The sequence below is a fragment of the Triturus cristatus genome, chromosome 10, assembly GCF_964204655.1.
Source record: "Triturus cristatus chromosome 10, aTriCri1.1, whole genome shotgun sequence".
NCBI lineage: Eukaryota > Metazoa > Chordata > Amphibia > Caudata > Salamandridae > Triturus > Triturus cristatus.
This window is the reverse complement of record NC_140593.1, coordinates 557,937,545-557,961,533: the sequence shown is the minus strand read 5'-3', so window position 1 is coordinate 557,961,533 and position 23,989 is coordinate 557,937,545. Positions and strand designations below refer to the sequence as shown.

The 23,989-nt window shown below is 48.1% G+C and overlaps 1 protein-coding gene across 2 annotated transcripts in view; it reads left to right on the top strand.

The window, feature by feature from the left end:
* Positions 1-23,989, top strand: part of LOC146789724 (WD repeat-containing protein 48-like) — a 427,316-nt gene that overhangs the window by 370,090 nt on the left and 33,237 nt on the right. Inside the window, exon 9 of one of the 2 annotated variants that reach the window (XM_085632059.1) lies at positions 4,250-4,436. In XM_085632059.1, coding sequence (XP_085488185.1) covers positions 4,250-4,436 — 187 coding nt within the window. Of the gene's footprint in view, positions 1-4,243; positions 4,437-23,989 lie in introns of both variants that reach the window. The other variant, XM_085632058.1, reaches the window with a different exon arrangement.

Here is a 23,989-nt window from a genome sequence, read left to right as displayed (position 1 = left end):
GCAACCTTCTTCGTGTGGCTGGTGAAGGAGAGTGTAGGATCCAGCCAGACCCCCAAGTTCTTAACTTCGGCAGCTGGGATGGGAGTCACCCCCAATTCTGGAGGCCACCACTGGTCTCCCCAGAGCTCCGCCTGCTTTCCTAAGATCAGGACCTCGTTTTTTTGGGCATTTAACTGCAGACAGTTAGTTCGCATCCAATTTGCCACGGCTATGAGTCCTGCACGGAATCTGGGAGCGTTCACCTCGAGATCACCGCTGAGTGTCACCGCCAGCTGCGTGTCGTCGGCATACGATGTCATGGTTAAGCCACATTGTCTGACGAGTGCAGCCAGCGGTTTCACATATAGGTTGAACAGAGTGGGGCTCAACGCAGAGCCCTGCGGAACCCCCAACCCCAGTGGATGGAAAGAGGACTGACAAGGTGGAATAGCCACTTTAAAAAACCGGTCTGAGAGGAAAAAGCGAAACCATTGGAGAGCTATCCCCTCAATTCCCACTCCCTCCAAGCGCCGGATCAGAATGTCGTGAGACACCGTGTCGAACGCGGCGCTCAGATCTAACAGAAGGAGCGTTGCTGTCTGCCCAGCATCCAGCACCGTTCGCAAGTGCTCGGTCATAAAGAGCAGTGCAGTTTCGGTGCTGTGTTGTGCACGAAAACCATTCTGGCTCTGGTCTAGAATGTTATTTCGAGAAAGGTGGGCGGACAAGATGGAGTTCACATGTGCCTCAGTAACCTTGGCGGTCCAGGGCAGGAGGGAGATGGGACGGTAGTTTTCTGGTAATAGGGGGTCACGGTTAGGCTTCTTTAAAATTGGGCTGACCACTGCCTGCTTCCAGGAAGAAGGGACCACGCCCGATGTGAGCGATAGATTGATCAGATCCAGTATAGGCTCACGACATAAGGGAGGAAGAAGTCTAAATACCTCTGGCTTCAGCGGATCTAATGGAGAACCGGATTTAATTTTGAGGCTCAGAGTATCGAAGACCTCGTCAGACATTACTGGCAGGGAGGACAGGGTTTCATGAACCGTAGCCATCACACCAGTTTGCTCAGCACCAGGCACAGATGACGTAAATCCTTGGTAAATCGCCTGCACTTTCTCCACGAAAAAGGATGCCAGACTTTCACAGTGAGAGTCCGTGCAGATTTCCACCGAGGTGGCCCGTTTCCCCATAAGGTCTTTAAGAACCTTAAAGATTAATTTAGACGGGTTGGGGCTATTCTGAAACTCGAAAGCATAGTGTGCGGCCCGGGTTTGACAGATTGCCCTGTGATAGATCTTAAGCTGGGCAAAATACACAGATTTCAAGGTGGGATCAAAGGATTTCCTCCACGCCCTCTCAGCTTGCCGGCACGTTCTCTTAAGCTCGGCAAGAGTGTCATTACACCATGGGCTGGGAACTTTAGCATGGCATTTCGACCAGCGCATTGGTATAAGAGAGTCAAGGGCGGCTAGGACCCAGTTACGAAACTGCTCGTATCCTTGTTCCACATTCAGCAGATTGCCCAGGGGCTGCGCCTCCAAGATCTTATAAAACTCCTCCAGTTTGAGCTTATGCCAATTTCTTTTAAGGATCAATCTATCCACAGGTTTAAATTGTGGGTCATCTATAGGACATGAAACTTTAACCAGCAGATGGTCAGTCCAGCCTACCACCATCGGGTCAGAGACCCTAGCCCGCTCCAGTGTGGTAAAGAAGGGGTCAAGGATATGACCTCCTATGTGGGTAGGGGAGGTAACTAGTTGGATCATTTGCTAGCGGACTTCAAGGTATTAATAGGTGCTGATGACCCCTGATCAAAATGGATATTGAGGTCGCCTACGATGTTAAAATTGGCACATCTCGGCGCTAAAGAGCTAACAACGTCAGCAAGAGCGGCCTTGAAGACAGTGTCGTTCCCTGGCGGGCGGTAGATAAGCATACCGCTAAGTGTAAACTGATGACTGAAGGCTACCTTAAAAGAAGCGCTCTCACACGCTGGTAAGTCAAGAGCTTTCCATTCAGCCGGGAAGTAAGATTTTATCACCATCGCTATGCCACCCCCTCTAGAAGTGCGGTTAAGAGTGAACACTTTGTAGTTGGAAGGGAATGCCAGATTGATTATTGCAGTGTCCGCATCCTGAAGCCAAGTCTCAGTGAGGAAGATGAGGTCAGGAGAGTCCTTTCCGATCATGTCACGTAAGGACTGATGGTGCTTGACCAACGATCTCACGTTCAGACTCCAGATGCTAAGCACACGCTCAGAGATATTAGTACGTGTATTTGGGGCATTCCTTTCCACAGAGCGCACCCCAGACGGGGTATCGAGTGACAAACTGCCACAGGCACAGTCATAAGGACCCGACAACGGGTGCACAGGATCATGAACACACACCGTGAGCCTTTCTCTAATAGAAAGCAGAGCGGCGCGATTGTACCTGAGCGTCAAGGTATTCTGCATGATGGTAAGATGACTATATGCCAGAGTCCAGGCCCCGCTCCCGCTTCCTCGACGCGGACGAGCGCAGACGGGCAGGACTCTGGCACGACTCCGGCTAAGCGATGGCGTCCCACTGCGCGGTCCCGCTGCGCGGGAGAGGACGACTTTAAGTAGGCGTCGCAATGAAGAGCTCGAGCGTCGGGACGCTCCAAGATGGCGCCCGCCTAAATTTCCACTAACCCAAGCCAAGATGGCGCCCACAAGAGTCCAACCCCGGGACCCGGACCCACCAAACAGCGGTGCACTTTCCAAAAATTAAATGCAGGTAAGGGGACGAGTACCCAGGCAGAATAGTAGTAAAAGCAAGGGAGAATCCAAGCAAAATAACGAAAATACAAAACTGGTAGTTTTAAAAACACAGCGCAATGGCAGCGCAACCTGCGCTAGTGCAGCACCTAATCTGAGTGAAAGACAAGCGAGTCCGCCTTAAGTAGGCGTCGCAATGAAGAGCTCGAGCGTCGGGACGCTCCAAGATGGCGCCCGCCTAAATTTCCACTAACCCAAGCCAAGATGGCGCCCACAAGAGTCCAACCCCGGGACCCGGACCCGCCAAACACCGGTGCACTTTCCAAAAATTAAATGCAGGTAAGGGGACGAGTACCCAGGCAGAATAGTAGTAAAAGCAAGGGAGAATCCAAGCAAAATAACGAAAATACAAAACTGGTAGTTTTAAAAACACAGCGCAATGGCAGCGCAACCTGCGCTAGTGCAGCACCTAATCTGAGTGAAAGACAAGCGAGTCCGCCTTAAGTAGGCGTCGCAATGAAGAGCTCGAGCGTCGGGACGCTCCAAGATGGCGCCCGCCTAAATTTCCACTAACCCAAGCCAAGATGGCGTCCACAAGAGTCCAACCCCGGGACCGCCAAACAGCGGTGCACTTTCCAAAAATTAAATGCAGGTAAGGGGACGAGTACCCAGGCAGAATAGTAGTAAAAGCAAGGGAGAATCCAAGCAAAATAACGAAAATACAAAACTGGTAGTTTTAAAAACACAGCGCAATGGCAGCGCGACCTGCGCTAATGCAGCACCTAATCATGCTGGTGATGTAGGTATTATGGCATTTTTTGTGTGTGCTCTCGAGATCAAGGGAGTAAGATGAAAATACTCTCCCAACTTATTTGCTATAGTTGTAACTCAGAAATATACCATGAGGTTGAAATTAAAATTTCTTCTGTAACAATACCCATATCCTATAGTGTAGGAAGCAGCATTTATGGAGAATTCTGTTTGATGTGGATGGATTGTGTATTATTCTGCAGACTAAATGATGCCGGAGCCTTGAAAAATACAGATGAGCACTCTGCGCCTTTTCTTCCGCTCTTTGTTGCAGAAAAAGAATCCTACTTTGAAAACACCCAATCTTATCTGCCTTACTTGCAGTGACTCTCCTCTGAGCAAAAAGCCCTTCTCACCTTTTTCCTTGTCTCTCTTCCCCACTACTATAATCCCCTCCCAGCTCAACTTACATAATTTCGCCCTACAGCCCCTTAAGAATTTTGAAAATTTGATCTGGATGGTATCTTTAGGGGAAGGTAGATTCAGATGTAAAAGAGGTACATGGGAGGACTTTGTTCCAGGGTTGGCCATGTAGTCCAATGTGTTTCGACGGCGGGTGGTGTGGGGCTTTGTTTGGAAAGATTCAGGCACTCTTTATCAAAGTAATGAAAGCCCTTAGCACCAATAGGCTTTGGCTGATAGCATGCTTGTTCTTTTGGAAACTTTGAAAGATAATTAGATTTTTTGCATTTCTTCTTTCTGCAGAGATAGACTTTCAGCAAGTGATATGTTGCAAGTCAGAAAGGTAATGGAGCATGTTTATGAAAAAATCATCAACCTGGATAATGAATCCCAGACCACAAGTTCCTCCAATAATGAAAAGCCAGGAGAACAAGAAAAGGAGGAGGACGTTGCACAGTTAGCTGAAGAGAAAATAGAACTTTTGTGTCAGGATCAGGTAAGTCGGATGGAGGCCCAGAATTGTTCAATCTGTTTTAAGGGAAAGATTAATTTCTTGGCTGAAGGAAAATGCATTGTGGTGTTCTTATTCAATGTTGTCCCACTTTCATACAAGCAGTGCAGATCTATGTGGAGCTATCCTGAATTCTCAAAAGGTACTTGCTAGGAGAAAGAAATTAAGAGGTCTTCTGGTAGGCTGATTTAAGATAACTATTCATCATCACATATGCAGTTCTTTATCAAATGCATAATGGTTCAACTTACTTTACCAGATCTAAAAGAGACTGTTAGTTATAGATTCCTTACCTTAGAATTACCCCCATGCGTCAGACTGGATCAGGAGAATTTTTCTTAGCAGTACCCCTGCGTGTCGGTAGGTGGCATCGGTCAACTCCACATCCTTCGTCGGTGTCGTGGTAGCCGGGATGACGCCACAGTGTTTATTAGGACACCGCCCCTGCGCGTTTTCTTTTTCTGCGCCAGCCTTGCGCAGATCCGGAGAGAGCTTGCCCCTTAGTCACTGTTTGACTAGCCTTTTTTGACTTTTTGTCAGTCTTCTTTTGGGCCTTTGACTCCTGGTGTACGATGGATGTCCCATTGCCGAACCGGATTCAAGCCTTGTGACTCTGGTCACAAGCTGATGTCAGTTACAGATTCGCACCTCGTGTGCCTCTGCTGCCTGGAGCGTGACCCTGACCCGAAGTCGTGCTCAGACTGTCGGGCCATGAACCCGAAGCCTTTGCGGGAGCAGTCCTGAAAGCTTTTGGAGGCCCGGCAGTCTGCTCCGCGCATCTCAAGGTCCCTGTCTAGAAGAAGGTCTCTGGACCGGTCGCGGAGCCACCATCGCCACTCGTCTTCGGGTAAGTCAAAGCACAAGAAGGCGTAGAAGCACCATCACTCTTTGCCTTTGCCCCGTCTGTCGGCTGACGCGATGCAGGATCCAGAGTGTCGTCGCTCTCGGAGCCTGCTTCTGGGACGGCTCCGCGCTTCCCTCCCTTTCTGGGAGACGGTGCCCTGCCCAGCTTCGTGCCTTTTAGAAAGCGCTTCATAGCATCTTTGGGCATCCTGACTCCGCAGGTGTGCCTTTGGGCCCCGCAGACTTGGCTGGGGGCCCTGGGCATTCGATGCCGGCAGCTGCTGCGCCAGAGGGCCCCCGAGGATCCAGGCCTCGATCTGCACCGATTCCAGGGACGACGCCCCCGATGTCGGATGTGCCCCCGACCGGCTTCGACACCAGTCTCACCCCCGACTTAGACACAACACCGGACCGATGTCGCTCAACCTTGGTACCAGCGCTGAAGGGTACTTTTGCACCACTGTTCATTCCTGGTATTCCTTTTCGCCCTGAGTGGCGACCAGAGGAGGACTGGGAGGGGCCTGTAGACATTTTGGCTGACCAGCTTGAAGAGTCAAACTGGCGAGAGGACCTGGGTGTTGCCAGTCGTTTGGTTAGCTCCCCAGACCTTGGCATGCTTTCTTCCACTACCGTGGCTACGGAGGAGGGAGCTTTCTATGCAGTGGTGTTGCATAGGGCGGCTGAGGCCTTAAGCTTCCTATGGTGTCAGTCAGGACTAACCTCCTGACGGACGTGCTTCAACCGGCAGCGGCCTCTTCGGAGAATTCCCCGACGTCTTTCCAAGCCCAGCACAGGGGTTTCTGTGGACAGGATGATTGCCAAATGCCACCACTCTGTCCCCCGCGACCCACTTTTCCTCTCCCAACACCTAAGCCCAGAGAGCTTGGTTGTGCAAGCCTTGTCCTCTAAGGGTGCCTTCCCCAGATAGAGAATCCAAAATGCTGGACCACCTTTGGAAGAAGATGTTTTCTTCTGCCAGCTTAGCGCTGCGTCGGTGAACACTGCATGCCTCTTGGCCTCTTATACCCATACAGTGTGGGATACTTTTGCCCAGTGCTGCCCAGTGCCAGGAGGAGGCCCGGGCTGTACTCACACAGGCAGTGGCAGAGGGTAGAGACGCAGCTAAGTTCACCACCCAGTGTGGGCTGGATACCACCGACTCTCTGGGAAGAACGGTTTCTACGTCAGTAGCTTTTAGGAGCTACGCCTGGTTGAGGATGTCTGGTTTCTCTGGGGATGTCCAATCCACCCTACTGGACATGCCCTTTGATGGCCATCATCTTTTCGGTGATAACGCAGACTTGCCGCTCAAGCGCTTCAAGGATTCTAGGGCTACAACCATGTCCTTGGGCATCGCGTCAACTTCTTGTTCCACACAGTCTGCCTTTCGTGGCTACGGAATGGTTGCCCCGCCACGCTCGACAGTCTAGCCATCGGCCTACACAAGCTCACCGGCCTCTGCGTGGCCATGGACGTGGGACCCAGCAACTCAGGTCTGGGGGCCAGCGGGTGGGCCAGTACACCCATCACCCCCCTGCAGCCTCCAAGCCCTCCTAGTCCAACCTTTCAGGGCCACCAGAGGCCAGTGGGCGGCAGGATTCGCCATCACCTCCCCCACTGGCAAACCATCACGTCAGACAGGTGGATTTTGCAGATAGTCCGAAGGGGCTACTCCCTCCCCTTCGAGACTACCCCTCCCTCCATGCCACCGTCATTTCATTGCATGTCGGAGGATCACTTGGCCCTTCTCTGCCAGGACGTTACAGCTCTCTTGGCCGAGGGAGCTATCAAACGGGTCCCTGTGCCAGATATTGGTCGTGGTTGGTACTCCCACTACTTTCTGGTACCCAAGAAGGACAAAGGCCTGCGTCCTATCTTAGACCCCAGGACCCTCAACCGCTTCCTCCGGAAGGAGAAGTTAAACATGCTCACGTTGGCTCGGGTCCTGTCTGCCCTCGACCCCGGAGACTGGATGGTAGCATTGGACTTGCCGGACGCATACTTCCATATCCCCGTCCTGCTAGCCCACAGACGTTACCTACGGTTCATGGTAGGCCACGAGCATTTCCAGTTTACCGTGCTCCCCTTTGGCCTTACCAGGACCCCTCATGTGTTCATCAAAGTGATGGTGGTGATCGCAGCTAATATGCGCAGATCAGGGGTTCCAGTCTTCCCCTATCTTGACAACTGGCTGTTGAAGGCGGGATCGCCCCAGGCTGTCGTCTCCCACCTCCAGACTACTACGGACCTCCTGCACTCGCTGGGGTTCACTATCAACGTGCCGAAGTTGCACCTCACCCCCTTCTCAGAAGCTCCTTTTCATCATAGCAGTTCTGGCTACAGTGCAGTTTCGGGCTTATCCTCCGGAGCAGCATGTCCAGGATATTCAGGCTATACCGATGTTTCAGCCTCTATCCTGGATTTCGGTGAGAATGACCCTGAGGCTGCTGGGTTATGGCCTCCTGCATCCTGCTGGTGGTTTATGCCAGATGTGGGCTCTGCAGTGGGACATGAAGTTCAAGTGGGCGCAGCATCAGGAGAATCTTTCAGGCTACGTCCAAATCTCAGAGGTGACTGCATGTCAACTGCAGTGGTGGCTAACGAACTAGGATTGGGTCAGAGTCAGATCCCTCTCCCTTCCCCAACCAGACCTCACAGTGGGGACAGATACGTCAGTCCCGGGATGGGGCACCATCTGGGAGAGGCGGAGATCAGAAGACTAGTCTCCAGCGGAGTCTGTGCTCCATATCAACCTGCTGGAGCTCCGGGCGATTTCGTCTGGCACTGAAGACATTCCTTCCCACTCTCAAAGGGAAGGTGGTGCAGGTGTTCACAGACGACAGCACCGCCATGTGTGGTACGGCAACGAACAAGGCAGGTGGGGTCGTGGACCCTATATCCAGAGGCTCTTCGTCTCTGGACATGGCTGGAACATCAGTTCATGTCCCTGGTGGTTCAACACCTGGCAGGTTCTCTGAAATCCAGGGCGGACAAACTCAGCCGTCGCTGCATGATGGATCACAAATGACGTCTTCACTCGGAGGTGGTGGAAGGTCTCTTTCAGCAGTGGGGAGAGCCTTGGTTAGATCTGTTCGCCACCAAAGAGAATACGTAATGACGCTTTTCGTCACAAGTGGATCTGCGGCCTTCTGTGCGCCTTTCCGCCTGTACCACTTCTACCCAGCGTGCTGAAGATCAAGCGCGACCGGGCCCAAGTCATTCTTGTGGCTCCGGACTGGATACGACAAGTTTCATACCCCGGACTTTTGAGCATGGCCATCGATCCTCCAGTCAGACTGCCTCTTCGAGAGGATCTTCTGTCACAGCAGATGGGGAGGGTCCTCCACCCGAACCTGTCCAGTCTCTACTTCCTTGCGTGGAGATTGAGCGGCGACAGTTGACAGCTTTTGACCTTTCTCCTGAAGATTGTAATGTCATCTTGGCGACCAGGCGGCCCTCCACTAAAACGGTATACGCCTGTAGAGGGAGCAAATTTGTGTCGTGATGCACAGCAAAGGCTGTGGATCCCTTTTCTGCCCCTCGTTCGGAGGTTCTCTTGCATATACTTTCTTTGGCCCAGCAGGGCTCTGCCCTGGGCACTCTTGAAGGCTACTTTTCGGCCATTTCGGCCTTTCTTTGCATTCCTGATCATCCTTCTCTTTTCAAGTCCCTTATTGTAAATAGATTTCTAAAGGGCATTACTCACCTCTTTCCTCCTTCTCCATTCTTAATGCCCCTGTAGGACTTGAACCTGGTCTTAACCTATCTTATGTGCGCTCCCTTCGAGGCTCTTCACAACTGTCCTCTCAGGCTCTTCCCTTTGAAAACAGCTTACCTGGTTGCCATCACCTCTGCTCGCAGGGTGAGTAAGCTTCAGGCTTTGTCTTCAAAACCTCCTTTTCTGGCTGTTCATCCGGACAAAGTAGTCCTTCACACAAGGCCCTCTTTTTTTCCCTAAAGTGTTTACCTCTTTCCATATATGACAGACGATCACTTTGCCCACCTTCTTCCCGCATCCACACCCTTCCAAGGAGGAGGAGGAGGAGACACTCCACCCTCTGGACCCAAAACGTGCACTGTCTTTCTACCTCGACCACACAAAAGATTTTCGGGTGGATGATCAACTCTTTGTTGGATATGTGGTGGCCAAGAAAGGTCGGCCTATACAAAAACGCGCCATCTCTCGATGGGTTGTCCTATGCATTAAAATCTGCTACTGCTTGGCTAAGAAGGAGCCTCCAGTGTGACTGTGTGCCCGCTCCACCAGGGCAATAGCAGCACATGCTGCCTTAGGGCATGGAGTTCTGCTCCTTCACATCCGTTAGGCGGCTACATGGGCATCTCAGCACACATTCACCAAACATTACTACCTGGACAGACCAGTCCGGAGAGACAGCTACTTCGGCCGCTCTGTTCTCCAGGACTTTGTGGTGTGAACTTGGTTTGCACTGCCAACTCCCGGGGTTGGCATTGCTGGGGTATCTATTCCAAGGTAAGGAATCTATAACTAACAGTCTCTTTCAGATTAATAAGTTACTTACCTTCGATAACGATGTATCTGTTAGAGACATATGTTAGTTATAGATTCCTTACCACCCCACTCATCCTCCCCGTTCTGCAAACTGACTTTTAGGAATAGGGACTCCCTTCCAGGGCCCTAGTTATGTGCACCAGTGGTCAGTGTCGTGTATGGCTCTGCACTTGTAGCGTGGAAAGTCCTGTCAGAACTGATGTCAGAGCACAGGGGCGTCGTCTAAATAGACGCCACAAGGCCATCCCGGCGAACACGACGCCGACAACGGACGCGGGCCGACCAATGCTACCTATCAACGCTCAGGGGTACTGCTAAGAAAAAATTCTACGGATCCAGCCTGACGCCTGGGGGTAATGCTAAGGTAAGGAATCTATAACTAACAGGTCTCTTACAGATGCATTGTTGCCCAAAGTAAGTAACTTGTTCATTTGTGCCTCAATGTATATTATTTTGAATGTACATCAATAAATGGTTGCTTTTAAACTTATAAATATATTACTTAGGGATAGTTCGTACCACAGATATCTTATCAATAAAAATATATCAGACTGAACTAAATCAAACCTCTTCATATCAGAAATTGTTGCTAGGTGGTGCCTAAATGATCCCAGTCATGGAGCCATACCAGGAGTTACTAGATGTGATGGAAAAGCTCTCTTAATGTGTCAATGACAGCTTGTGTCACCATAGATAGCTTGTTTTTTTAAGGTCTTTCTTCAATGTTATCAGATTTCTCAAATATTTTGTGGTGCCATGTCTCCATCAAAATGTCTTAGATCATGGGAAGCACAAGTCTTATATCTGTGATGGCTGCTGCAGTTGGTGATTGTGGTGTGGCTGCACTCTTTTCTGCAGCCAGGAAGCTTGGAGAAGGATCTGGGTCATTGTAGCAACTACTTCAGTTGCTATTATCGTGACATTAAAAACCATAAACCTTTTAGTCATGATGGATTCTACAGTTATAGCAAGGCAAAAAGATGATGGACGGAATACTGGACGTTGTCGAGCATTCACTGCCCAGCAGTTCGGGATGGTCTGTTCACATGGGGAGCAGGTTCAAGAGTGATTTGCATATGGCTGGGTCCAAACTGGGGTGGCATGTTAAGCAAAATAATGGATTTAACCCAAATCTCTTACTCGTGGTGAATGTTTGACAATGTTCGGTATTCCGTCTATCATTTCTTCTGTGTTGCTGTGAGTTCTACAGATATCCATGTCAACATAGTTTATCAATTAAAATAATTACTTTCAAATGTATATAAACTTATCTCAAAGGGTGCCCTACGAGGTGCCTTGATTTCCCATTGTAAGTAAGTTAAAGTACAGATTTGTAGGTATTATTCAGCCCTATATACACTATTTTGCATGTGGCAGAGAAACGTTTGCAGGCAATAAGAGGAACGCACTAACATTTTAAAGTGTTACCTTCTTTTTTAAATCACCCTACAATATCAATGCATTGATGTCCCAAACAGAAATACAGGAAAATTGTATTAACTGATCCATCCTCTCATTTACACTCTGCCCACGGTGGAGAAAAAGGCAATTTAGTGAGGTTACAGGGCCATATAAATCAAACAATGGCTCCTGGAAACAAACTGAGTTGGTGAAATAGTATGAAGATTGCTACACGCATTATTGAGTTTAGGGTGTGTATGGGAAGTTCACATAACTGCCAATAGCTAGATAAAAGCTACCAAAACGAAACCTACAGTAAAGTCTTCCTCCACACCCAACCCCACCCCAACACATGAAGTGGGGTAAGGTTGAAACTGGGAATTGAGTGAAATTGCAGGTCCCGCTACAGCAAGGCAACTGCTTCAGAAATGTCCACTCGGATAAGGGTTTGATTGGAAATTGGCAGGGATGGGTGGAAGGAGACTGCCACCTTTGGAATGACAGAACAGGAGCCTCTTTGGTCTGTTAAGCGAGTAGTCAATTTGTTTGAAACATTCTGCTGTGGCATCCACAGATGATACTTAGCAGCAGGCCTTAGGAAACTGAAATATCCAGTATAAACAGTATACACGAAGGAATAGCCCAGTGGACTCTGGGTCCCATTTTTTGTTGGGAAGTACAGCGTGGCTATAAAAATTGATGGAGCATAGATCCTCCCAAAAGCCAGTTATGACAAAATGCAACCAGAAAACACCACTATTCTGCCCCTTGTAGTCCAGAGCTGGGGTATAAGAGGAATCGATTAGTAATGCCGTAGAGCCTGTGGCAGCCAAGCACAGACATCAGAAACAAATATCAAAGGAAGGTTTAAATCTGCACATTGTCCAGCCCACCTCTGATGTCCAGAAAATCCCCCAGTGAGATGAGGGGAATGCAGTAGTTCAAGAGAATCCAGAAAATGCCAAACTATAGATCTGCCCAAAATCTGAGTTTGGGAAAAACAGGAAAGAGTGGAGCGGGGGGTGGGGGGGAGGGTAAATTTGAATAATTCACAAGGCTGGTAGAGCAGGGGAAGAGACTTTCAGAATGAAAGGTTTAGTAAGGATAAAACCAATTCAGACCGCCAAGGCATGTGTAAATCTGAGGTGGTAGTTGAAGAAAATCCTGCTCATGAAAAACGAACCAGAAAAAAAGTGCCAGCAAGTCAACCGCTTCACATTTCTTTACCCATCAGTGAAGAAAGGTCTAGGAAGAGTTCGTTCAGAAGATCTAGAAGAGGGAACACAGTCCTGATCAACAAAGAATTGGTTTCTAAAACAAAAATAGGAATTTGAACCTTTTACATAAGCATCATCCCATTGTCACCCACCAGCTCCAAGAATTTGTTTCTCCTGTGCAGAAATCGGTAGTGTATTGCTGCTGGAAAAAAAAATCTCAGATACTGTAAAGCTGCCAGAGCATTTGGCTTGCACAATTAAAAAGCTAGAAAAGCCGGACTAGGGTTTTGCTACAAGAAGGCTTTAAATTTAAAAAGTTGTACCTCCCAGCCCATAAACATGTAGAGAATATATAGTGTAAAGATGTGGCAAAAAGGAGAGTAATGCTGCAGCATGATCATTTAACAGAACATTAGAAAGCAATAACTGAAGCCTTGGTGAGATGCAAGTTCGTGCTATATAAAACTCTGTAAAATAAAAATGTAAGAGCTTGAATGTCTCAATGTGACGTATAGAGAGCAACCTAACTTGATCTTGAGATATAATGTATAGGACCTAGATATAGAAAGCTGCAAAGTGACGGGTGCAGTTGTGTATAGGGGTTTACAGGGTTGGGAAGAGTACGTAGTGTGGAAGGAAGAGGGGACCCATTTGACGTGCGTAGGGAGTTTGGCCACTGTAGTAGAGAGAGGTGCGCAGGGGGAGTGGGCGCTGGAGTCCAATAGTTAAGGGAGTTTCTCTGAGAGTTCAGCAACATGTTGATTATATTGTGACTAATATGAATCAACATATGGAACATCCGCTTTTTCTGGAAGTGGAGAATAGATATCTCTTGCCAGATCTGCTCCTGAAAGTGAAGTGGGATGCCATGGGTTTCTGTCTGGAGAAGACTTTGTGTATTGCCAATTCCTTCTTGTATTTTAATAATCGAGTCAGGAGGTGCTCCTTCTACGTGTTGTGCTTGTAGTGCGAATATGGTGGAAAGTTGGCGTTCTTGGAGTGTAAGAGTAATTCTGCTATATTTACAAACTTTTGAGACTGGCACTATTTATTCTATTGAATTCAATAGATCAAGTGGCACTATTGGATACTGGCAAAAAAGGAATTACTTTCAACAATATGGGATAAAACCAGCCCCTGGACTGCCATTTAAAGTCTTCCTCTGGAAGGAAGGGCTTCACTTTGCAAAGCAAAATCAGAATGTCTAGTTCCACAGTCTTTGATTTATTTGCGTGTGATGTTGGTCTCAAAGCTGATTTTGATGCCTTATGACTACAGGACAGTACACTGCCTGCAAGTCTTTAATTGAAACATCCCAAAATATCTTTGATAATGATCCTGTACTGCTTGGTTGCAAACGTTGGTGAGGAGTACTGATTCTGTCTTAGTGGGATTCAGCTTAAAGTAGGATTTGCAAATCCATGCTTAAATGGCAGTTTCCGGTTGTCGGTGTTGTGGCCCAATGAAACTTTGAGGTGCATCTGGGTGTTCAGGTGTTATACTAAAATATTGTAATCCGTGTACACCCAAAGGAAGGGTATTTTTGTAAATGATATTTAGTACATAAAGTTTCTAGATGTCAAGCAAAACAAGAGAACATGGGTTGCCATGGTCTGAGATATAAGGGCCTCCTTGGGCATCTTAGCAGCTCCGTACAAAATCAACAAACTGAAGTGAATAGACTGTGTTGAGTATGTATATGTCAAGATTAAGGAGAGGGGTTAAAAATTTCTGTTGCCATTGTTTCAGACGTATATCGACCTTCTTTAGACTCGTGATGAGAAGGAGAAACTGAGTGGCAGATCAATTTATTTTTTCTGCTCTAGCACTTTTCTTTGGTCAATATTGCTTTGACAAGCCAATATTAAGCATACAGAGGTATCGGGTCACAAGTTTCCAAAGCCAATTGAGAATTAATCTGAATTAGAACATCCTTCATAATTCCAACGTTTTAATCTCTCACTATAACATTGGTGACCTACTAAGTTAAAGCCTGAAAGAGTAAATGATAATTCTGCAAAGTTTTATAGTATGCATCAGAATTATATAATTTCCATCTTGTGAGAACTGGCTTGTAAAATGCAAACTATTATACTTCTTTAATCTCAGATTATAAACAGGAAAACTTGACACTGAAGGAAAGATGTCTGTTCACATGAAGCAATGGGTAGTGGTCATTTTGGTGGAGATGTACTACATTTTCGCAGATTTGGCAGAGCTGCACTTTGCAAGCTGGCACAGAGACAGAGTATGGTGATCTTGGATGGTTAATGAAGCGGTCCTGAATTCCAAACTGCCCTAAAGACTTGCCCCATTCAGTACATTTCTTTAAGCTTAATAGCGATCATGTCTCTCAAGAAGTGCACAATGATTTTCAGTTTTCCTGTAGAAAGCCTGTTCCACTTTCTCTGACTGTCCACTTTAGAATCTGTTTCATGTTTGTCTTAAAAGGATCCGCATAACAAATTGAAAAGCATACATTAGTATGGCTAGACCATTTCTATGCTCATCATTTTAGCACTATTTACAAATCTGAACAACAATTGGCAGGCGTTTTGAATATTTAACTAACTTGTGATGTATTAGATTTTGTGCGAATCCTTCAGTCGGGGCACAATCACATGCATAAGGCAAAAGTGTGTTCGAGGCAAGTATAGCTGTAGATACACATGCTTTGCATACTCTTGCCATCTAGTGTTGGATCCGAATGTGTGCAAGTTGTTTTTCTTCGAAGAAGTTGTAGGGAAGCTGGCTCTGTATATACTATACCAAAATGAGATATAGTGTGCACAGAGTTCAGTGGAACCCCAAAGGTAGGCAGAGGTAAACGTAGATGGCACCTTACTCTCTATTTGTGGTAGTGTTGGCGAGCAGTAAGGCTTTATCAGAGGGTAGTGTTAAGCATTTGTTGTACATACTCAGGCAGCAAATGATGTCTCACACACAGACTGAACTCAGATCAATTTGTTTGTATAAAAAATATTATTTAGTTATATTTATTTTCTAGAACCAAGCAAGCCTGGCACAGGTAAGTGTAAATGGTACTTTTCAAGGCAGGTTGACCAATACAAGCAAGCTAAATGAAAATCATTTTGTTACAGGTATGTAAACACGTTGAATACAGTTGAAATTACTGTTGGATTACTTTTGATCACTTTACAGATTACTTTATGGATTACTTTTTCTACTCCATGTGATATGCCTAGATATCATGCTGTGACATTTCCTAGAGAAAAGGTGAGTAAAGCAGTTTTGAGATATTAGCAGTTTTTCAAGATATACAAAACCAACTCCACACAGAACAATTTTGAGGGAAAACCAGTCAATGTATTCCTGTGGAGAAAATGTCGTCGTTGGTTAACAGGTAAGTACTTGATTGTGGGAGTTGGTATTCTGGGGTACGAACTAGGGATCCCCCAGGGCCAAGGATGCACGATCAAATCACCCTCAGCGGCACCAGGGGTGCTGGGTGCAGAGTGCCGAGGCCCAATGCAATCCAATGGGGGATAGGAGGCCTCCAGTTGGAGACTGCTCACGAGCAGGCCACAAGGTTGTGGGAGCAAAGCTCCTGGTATTAGGCTCAGGGCAAGGGGGAATCCAAGTTAGCACCCAAGGTACACCCGCAGGGGAGGCTGGGTGCAGGGTGCTGGCTTGGTGTCGGGTGCCCTGTTGATTACAATGGGGATTCTCCGGTTGCAACAAAGACTGCAGGCTCGGGGATGAAGATCTTCTGGAGGTGACCACTGGTTGGGGAGGTAAGTTGGGGTGCCTGGGGATGCTGGGTCACCGTTGGTTCGTCCACCCAAGGCCCTAGGACGTCAGTGCAGGGGTGGCTTTAGGTGTCCGGTTTTTGTTACCAGCTCCAGTCATGGTAGGGTGTATCCTCCAGAAAGAGGCTGCAGGATTCGCTTGGAGATTCTAGGCAGGTCAGATCACCAAATCTCAGGTCTGGATCGCCAGGGAGACCTCCTCGTAGTGTGGACCATTCAAACTTGGCTGTAGGCGTCTGGTGCAGAGTGGTGCAGACTCACGGTTCTGGGTGGGGGCTTGAGTCTGTGGGTGAGCAAATCCGGTGCTCACAGGAGACAAAGTCTGTGACTTGGAAGGCAGTGTAGGTCCTTCAAGTTCTTGAGTCTGCTGGCTGCAGGACACACAGAGATTTCGCTGGAGCAGGTTCGAGGTGGGGACAGGCCAGTAAGGCTGGGGCCAAGCCAGTGGGCGGCGTCCTCTTAGTTTCAGCACAGCTTCTTCGGTCCTTCTTCTCTTCTTGTCAATTCTTGTCTGAGGAGGCAATTTCAGGGTTGCCCGTAAATAATAGATTTATGGGTGTTACAGGTAAGTAAAGGTTGTGACCAATAGGTCCCTTCCTTGGAGTGGGTAAACCCCCTATTATGCCACCCGTCGATTCTCCTGCTCAAAGTGGGGGTCAGAACCAGTGGGGGCCAGTTGCTGGAAGCAGTAAAGACATGGGGAAGCTCACAAAGGTGGCAAGCCTTTAAAGCTTCCCCTTCGTGGACCCTGCCAATCCTGGGGGAGGAGGCTTGGCACCTTGTCCCAGGATGTGCATTGTTTCAGACCCCCGAGAGCAGCAGTCTCTTGACCCAAGGGTCCAGAAACATGTCTGGTGGTGGCAGCTGGCGAGCAGCCACTCAGCCTGGACACTAGTGTTAAGTTATTTTTCAGGGGGCATCTTTAAGATGCCCTCCAAATGCATTTCCTATTAAATTCCAGCCTGGCATCAGTGTGGGTTTAATGTGCTGAGAAGTTTGTGTGTGTACACACCAGTAAAGGTACAGGGCCTCTAAGGGTGGCACAATAAGTGCTGCAGCCCTTAGAGGCCTTCCCTGGCCACAGTGCTCTTGGTACCGGTGGTACCATTTCCAAGGGACTGACCTGTGGCCAAAGTGTACTAATTGGGTTTTGTTTTTAATGCAGTTTAGGGAAAGAACATAGGCCCTGGGTACCTGTTTGGCAGGATCCCAGGGCACACTCAGTCAAAGTACATCAGCAGTTTAGCAAAAAGTGGGGGCAACCATGCAAAAAGAGGGCACTTACTTACAGAATTCTTTTGAGTCATGAGTTTGAGTGACGACTTCTCTTGGTAATATGAATGGGCATCGACTCCATTGTTAGATTGTTTCCTTTCTGCCGTCTAGTTCCATCATGTTTGCTTGCGCTCCAGGTCGCGACCGTTACAGATCTCTTTGGTTCCCAGTCCCAAGCGAATCAAAAGCAATACTGGTGCGGGTATTGCTTTCGATTCGCTTTACCAGTCTGCGTATTGAGGGATGACCTGTTCGGCAATTAAGACATTGGTGCAGAACACCACCATCCACAAGCTTCCGTACTGTAAGAAGTGGCATTCTCTGTCGAAGACCGTTCTGAATCCAAACATGAACTCAACTTCGAGGTAACAGACATCACACCAGTGGACGAAGCAGTGAGTAATGTACCCTCTGCCCCTTCAACCCTGTGTTGAACACTTGAAAAGACTCACAGCATCTCTAGAACTAGAGGCCGTTTGAACACCACTACCTCATGGCCATGGTTGGCACCGAGTGGCTGGTTGAGAAGTCCTGTCCTTTGGCTCAGCACCAAAGCACCTGCCTAAGCGAAATCCTTCGGCACGGACAACCTCGGCACCTCCCTTCCCATTGGTGAGGAGCCTAATCCTTCCACATTCACCGATTCAGCACCGAGCGGAACTTCGGCACCGAAACACAAACACGGGTCTAACCCGAAACCTTTCATCCAGCTCAGAAAAAGAGTGCCGCAACACCAGTCGAACTGATTCTCCATAAATTATAGGAGAAAATGGACTCCAAACAAAGACCGATCCAGATCCAGCCTCAGACTGGACGTATCCTCACAAGGTCTCCGGCTAGAACACAGCCATTATCAAAAAGACAGCTGTCTTTTCAAGAGGCAATTGATTTACCTACTCCACCAAACAAGAGGAAGATGAACAAAGCAACTAGTCCTTAACCACTTCCCCCACCCTCACCACCATCACACTCGCCATTTCCACCAGTCTGTTGGAGATCCCCAAGACTTCTCACCTCAGGGATTCAGGGATCCCCGGTGATGACACCGGTGGACACGATGTAGGGGATGACTCATTTCGAATGACACCACATGATTACCCTTGGAATGCATACAATGTGTACCCTCCAGAGGACGCTGCTCCTGACCTATATCCTGCACTTCCATCACCTCCTGATGATTCCACAACATATCAAGAGTTAGTAGGCAGGACCGCTGCTTTCCATGACATACAACTACACAACTCCTAGAAAAGTATGTTCGAGGCATATGAGCTGCAGATCACACACTTAGGATAGTAGATCGTCATCTGGTTTTGGGCTCGGATGCTTGCAGGTTGTTGTTGTCTTCGGAAGAAGTCTTTGGTTACGAGATAGGTGACTCCTCCCTTGGATGACAGTGCGCATGGGCATCAACTCCATCGTTAGATAGTTTTTTTCCGCCATTGGGTTCGGATGCAACTTTTCCGCTCCGGTTGGAAATATCAATTCCAAACTTTTCGAAGCGCAAAAACTTCACACAACATCGAAGCACCTTCATTCTCGACATCGATTTCATTGGCTCGATTCCGGACGTTGATGCGGGCCGCTGAGCCTATCCACGCCGTGAGGCCTACGGCTCATGGAAAGGACGCCATTCAAAAAATGCCCCCAGTGTGGAGCAAAATTTCCGCACAGTGACCACCACAAAGTCTGCAACCTGTGCCTATCACCAGAACACGACGAGGCCAGCTGTCCAGCCTACGCATCCTTTCGATCCTAAAAGACCATTCGAGATCGAAGGGCTCGACGACACATCATGGCACAGAGACAAGCTCCGGAACCAGTGGACATCTTTGATGAAGGCCCCGATGTCCCGGAAGAAGATTCCGAAGATCTACAAATAATTTCCGAAGCAGACGACTCAGACGACCCCATCACTCCTGGGCAACGTGCGAGTACTACTGCCCCTGCCACAACCTCACCGAAATCAAAGGCATTGGTCCAGACTTCACCTGCTGGCCCCAGTCGCGACCGAAAACACCCTTCAGAGCCCCGCCTCCGGGCTCGGCTCCGAAGAAACATAAGCCTTCCGGTAGCTTGGGACCGAGCAAACCGCATGTCATTGTCCAACCGGCACTCTCGGCACCGAAGACAAAAGACCACTCTGCACCGAAATCGGCTCTGAAGCCCTCGGCCCCGAAACCACAAAGGCCAACCGACGCACCGGCACCGAAGGTTCCCAAGCCCACAGATACACCTTCGGCTCCGAAACCTACATCGGTACCGAAACCACCGGCTAAGGACTCTCATATGCCTCCTAAAGCCAAACATACTACCGATCAGCCAAAAGCTCAATCGGAACCGAAAAAATCGGTACCGAAGACTGTTCCTGAAGAACAAGAACTTTTTCATCTAGACCTAATCGACCCAAGGCAGAAAAAGATTTATATCAACCCCAAAACTGGACATGTCACCGCGGTGCCATGTAAAAAACGGAAACTGGCCACACCACCTGCCCCACTTTCTGTAAACAGGAAGGACTCTTCAACATTCCCTATCCCTCCTTCCTCTCCTATACTGCCTACTATCCCACCCCCTCTGCCTACACCATTACCTATACCTTCTCCATCACAAACACCACCACCACAGGATGATGATGACCTAGGGGGTGGGGGTGATCCTAATGATCCGTTCACGGATCCAGACACCTCACCACTGAATGATTGGGCATTCCCCTTACCAGACATGCCTGACCCTCCGCCATATCCCTCAAAACCATAGCCTCCTGACGATCACCTGGGGTTTGGCCAATTATTAAATAGGGCAGCACTATACCACGGCGTCACAATGCACTCAGACGCACCAGAGGAAGACTTCCTATTAGACACTTTCGAACAGTCTCAAAAGTCGGTACAAATTCTGCCCGTGATTAAAGGAGTCATAAAACACGCCCCCAAAGTCTTTAAAGACCCCGTTCGTGCCAGGATTCTCAACCCACGGATCGAAAAGAAATATAGGCCTACCCCTCAAGATCCTAATTACATCAAAGGGCAACTCCCTTTGGATTCTTTGGTCGTTTCCAATGCTTGGAAACGCGCCAACTCCCAAACCACAGGAGACACACCACCCCGACAAAGAATCCAAACTATTGGAAGCATCTGGCAAAAGAGTAGCAGCACAAGCCGCTAATCACTGGCGTATTGCCAACACCCAAGCCCTACTAGCACCCTATGAAAGGGCCCACTACGATCAATTAGAAACTCTCTTTCAACATCTGCCAGACCAATATAAAACCCAGGCAAATGATCTTATTCAGGAGGGAAAGCTTATTTCAAATGCAGCAATTAAATGTGCGCTTGAAGCCGCAGACACCGCCTCTAGAGCGATTAACACAAGTGTGCTCCTTCGACATGCCTGGCTCCGCATTTCAGGCTTTAAGCCAGAGGTACAAACTACCATACTTAGTCAACCATTCAATCAGGAACAGCTCTTTGGGCCAGCAGTAGACGCTGCCCTAGAAAAAATTAAAAAGGACACGGACGGTTAAGTCCATGGGTGCATTACAGTCTCCCCAACCACGTGGCTCCTTTCTGCGCTCCTTCTATAGAGGAGCCTCCAAAAATATGGGAGCGGACACCTCCTCTACATTCAAAACCGCCACACACACATCCCCCAATAGAGGATATTTTAGAGGCGGATACAGAGGAAACCACAACAAGGGACGAGGTCGAGGCAATAACACTCGCACCTCCCCTGCCACAAAACAGTGACTTTACTTCACTCCCCCCAGACCATTCCACTCCGGTCAGGGGAAGACTAAAACAGTTCCTACCTGTCTGGAACTCCATCACAACAGACAAGTGGGTAAGGCAAATTATCCAGTATGGTTACTGCCTGGAACTCACAACTACCCCCCCTCACATATACCACCCAAACATCGTTCCATGTCACCAGACCATCTTATGCTCCTCAAACAAGAGGTTCTCTCATTGCTTCAAAAGCACGCAATAGAACCAGTTCCCTTAGAACATCAGGGTACAGGGGTATACTCACTCTACTTCCTAATCCCCAAAAAGGACGGGACTCTAAGACTAATACTCGACCTCAGACCCCCAGATCTGTATATCAACTCAGATCATTTCCATATGATCACTCTTCAACAAGTGCTCCCACTACTGCAACAAGGCGATTTCCTTACCACATTAGATCTCAAGGACGCCTACTTCCACATTCCCATACATTCTGCCCACAGGAAGTATTTAAGGTTTGTGGTGGACAGACAACACTACCAGTTTACAGTCCTTCCATTCGGGGTAACAACCGCACCGAGTATTCACAAAATGCTTAGCAGTAGTAGCAGCAACTCTCAGACGGAAGCAAATTCACGTCTTCCCGTATCTAGACGACCTGCTAATAAAAGCCAAGTCATTCAACAAGTGTGTTCTACACACTCACCAAACCATCCAAATCTTACACAACTTGGGATTCACAATAAACTATCCCAAATCTCATCTCCAACCCTCTCACATACATCAGTATCTGGGAGCCACCATAAACACCTCCACAGCCCTAGCATATCCCAATCCAGCCAGGATAGCCAATATACAAGCTCTTATCGCAAAATTCCAAATCCAACACTCTCTTCCAGCAAGAGTGTTTATGCAGCTCATAGGCATGATGGCGTCATGCATCTTCATTGTGCCTTATGCCAGACTTAAAATGCGCCCCTTGCAAGAATGTCTAGCACGTCAGTGGAACCAGGCTCAAGGACAACTTACGGATCTGGTGTTGGTGGACAGCCGCACACATCGCTCTCTCAAATGGTGGAACATAACAAACCTGTCCAAAGGGCGGCCGTTCCTAGAGCCTCTTCCACAGATAGTGCTGACAACGGACGCGTCGCTCACAGGATGGGGAGCCCATCTCTTCGGCCACACCACTCGGGGCAAATGGACCACTCAACAGAAAATGCTCTATATCAATTACCTGGAACTGCTATCAGTGTTCCTAGCACCAAAATCATTCCAACCACATCTCCAGAACAAAACTGTCCTCATCCGGACAGACATGACAGCCATGTATTACATACAGAAACAAGGAGGCACACATTCTCTCCAGCTGTCACAGCTCGCACAGAACATTTGGCGATGGGCTATTCCCCAGAAAATATACCTACTTGCAGAACACCTTCCAGGGGTTCACAATCAGATTGCCGATCTGTTAAGTCGACAGACTCAACAGATCCACGAATGGGAACTACATTCCCAAGTCCTAATACCCTTTTTCCAACAATGGGGCCAACCAGACATAGATCTGTTCGCCACACACAAAAATGCAAAATGCCCAACCTTCGCCGCCAGATTTCCCCACCGGGAGTCGAAGGGCAATGTGATATGGATGAACTGGTCAGGCAGATTTGCGTACGCTTTTCCGCCTCACCCACTCATTCCATTAGTGGTACGCAAGCTCAGGCAACAGTCTCTCAAACTGATCTTAGCTCCCACATGTGCACGCCAACCGTGGCTCCCAACACTACTGGAACTCTCGCTAGTGCCCCACCAAAAACTGCATCTCTCCCCGTCCTTATTAACCCAGAACCATGGAGAAATCAGACACCCAGATCCAGGTCAACTGAACCTGGCAATCTGGCTCCTGAAGTCCTAGAGTTCGGTTATCTCAACCTACCACCAGATTGCATGAATATTATAAAGGAGGCCAGAAGACCTACCACTAGAGCCTGCTATGCTGCAAAATGGAAAAGATTTGCCATTTACTGCACTAACAATCATATAAACCCACTGGAGGCATCCATCCTGGACATCATTTGCTACTTACTGCACTTGCAAAGATGTAATTTTGCATACTCATCCATACGTCTCCACCTAGCAGCATTAGCAGCCTACTTACAAAATAGACAACACTTGTCACTCTTTAGAGTATCTGCGATCAAAGCTTTCATGGAAGGACTAAAGCGAATTATTCCTCCCAGATTACCACCCTCTCCAGTGTGGAATCTAAACATTGTTCTTACAAGGCTCATGGGACCCCCATTTGAACCTCTGCATAAATGCGAACTACATCCCTCAGAAGGGTAAGTGAGATCCAGGCTTTGACCATACAAGAACCATTCTTACAATTACACCGTAACAAAGTGGTTCTTAGAACAAATCCAAAATTCCTTCCAAAAGTCATATCTCCGTTCCATCTTAACCAATCAATAGAGTCACCAGTATTCTTCCCAAATCCAGACTCGGTAGCTGAAAGAACTCTTCATACTTTAGACATTAAAAGAGCCCTTCTTTACTACATTGACAGAACCAAATCATTCCGCAAAACAAAACAATTGTTTGTCGCTTTCTCACCACCACATAAAGGCAACCCCATTTCCAAATCTGGGATAGCTAGGTGGATAGTTAAATGTATCCAAATATGCTACCACAAGGCTAAATGCACACTAACCGTTCCCCCTAGAGCGCATTCCACACGCAAAATAAGGGCTTCCATGGCATTCTTAGGAAACAT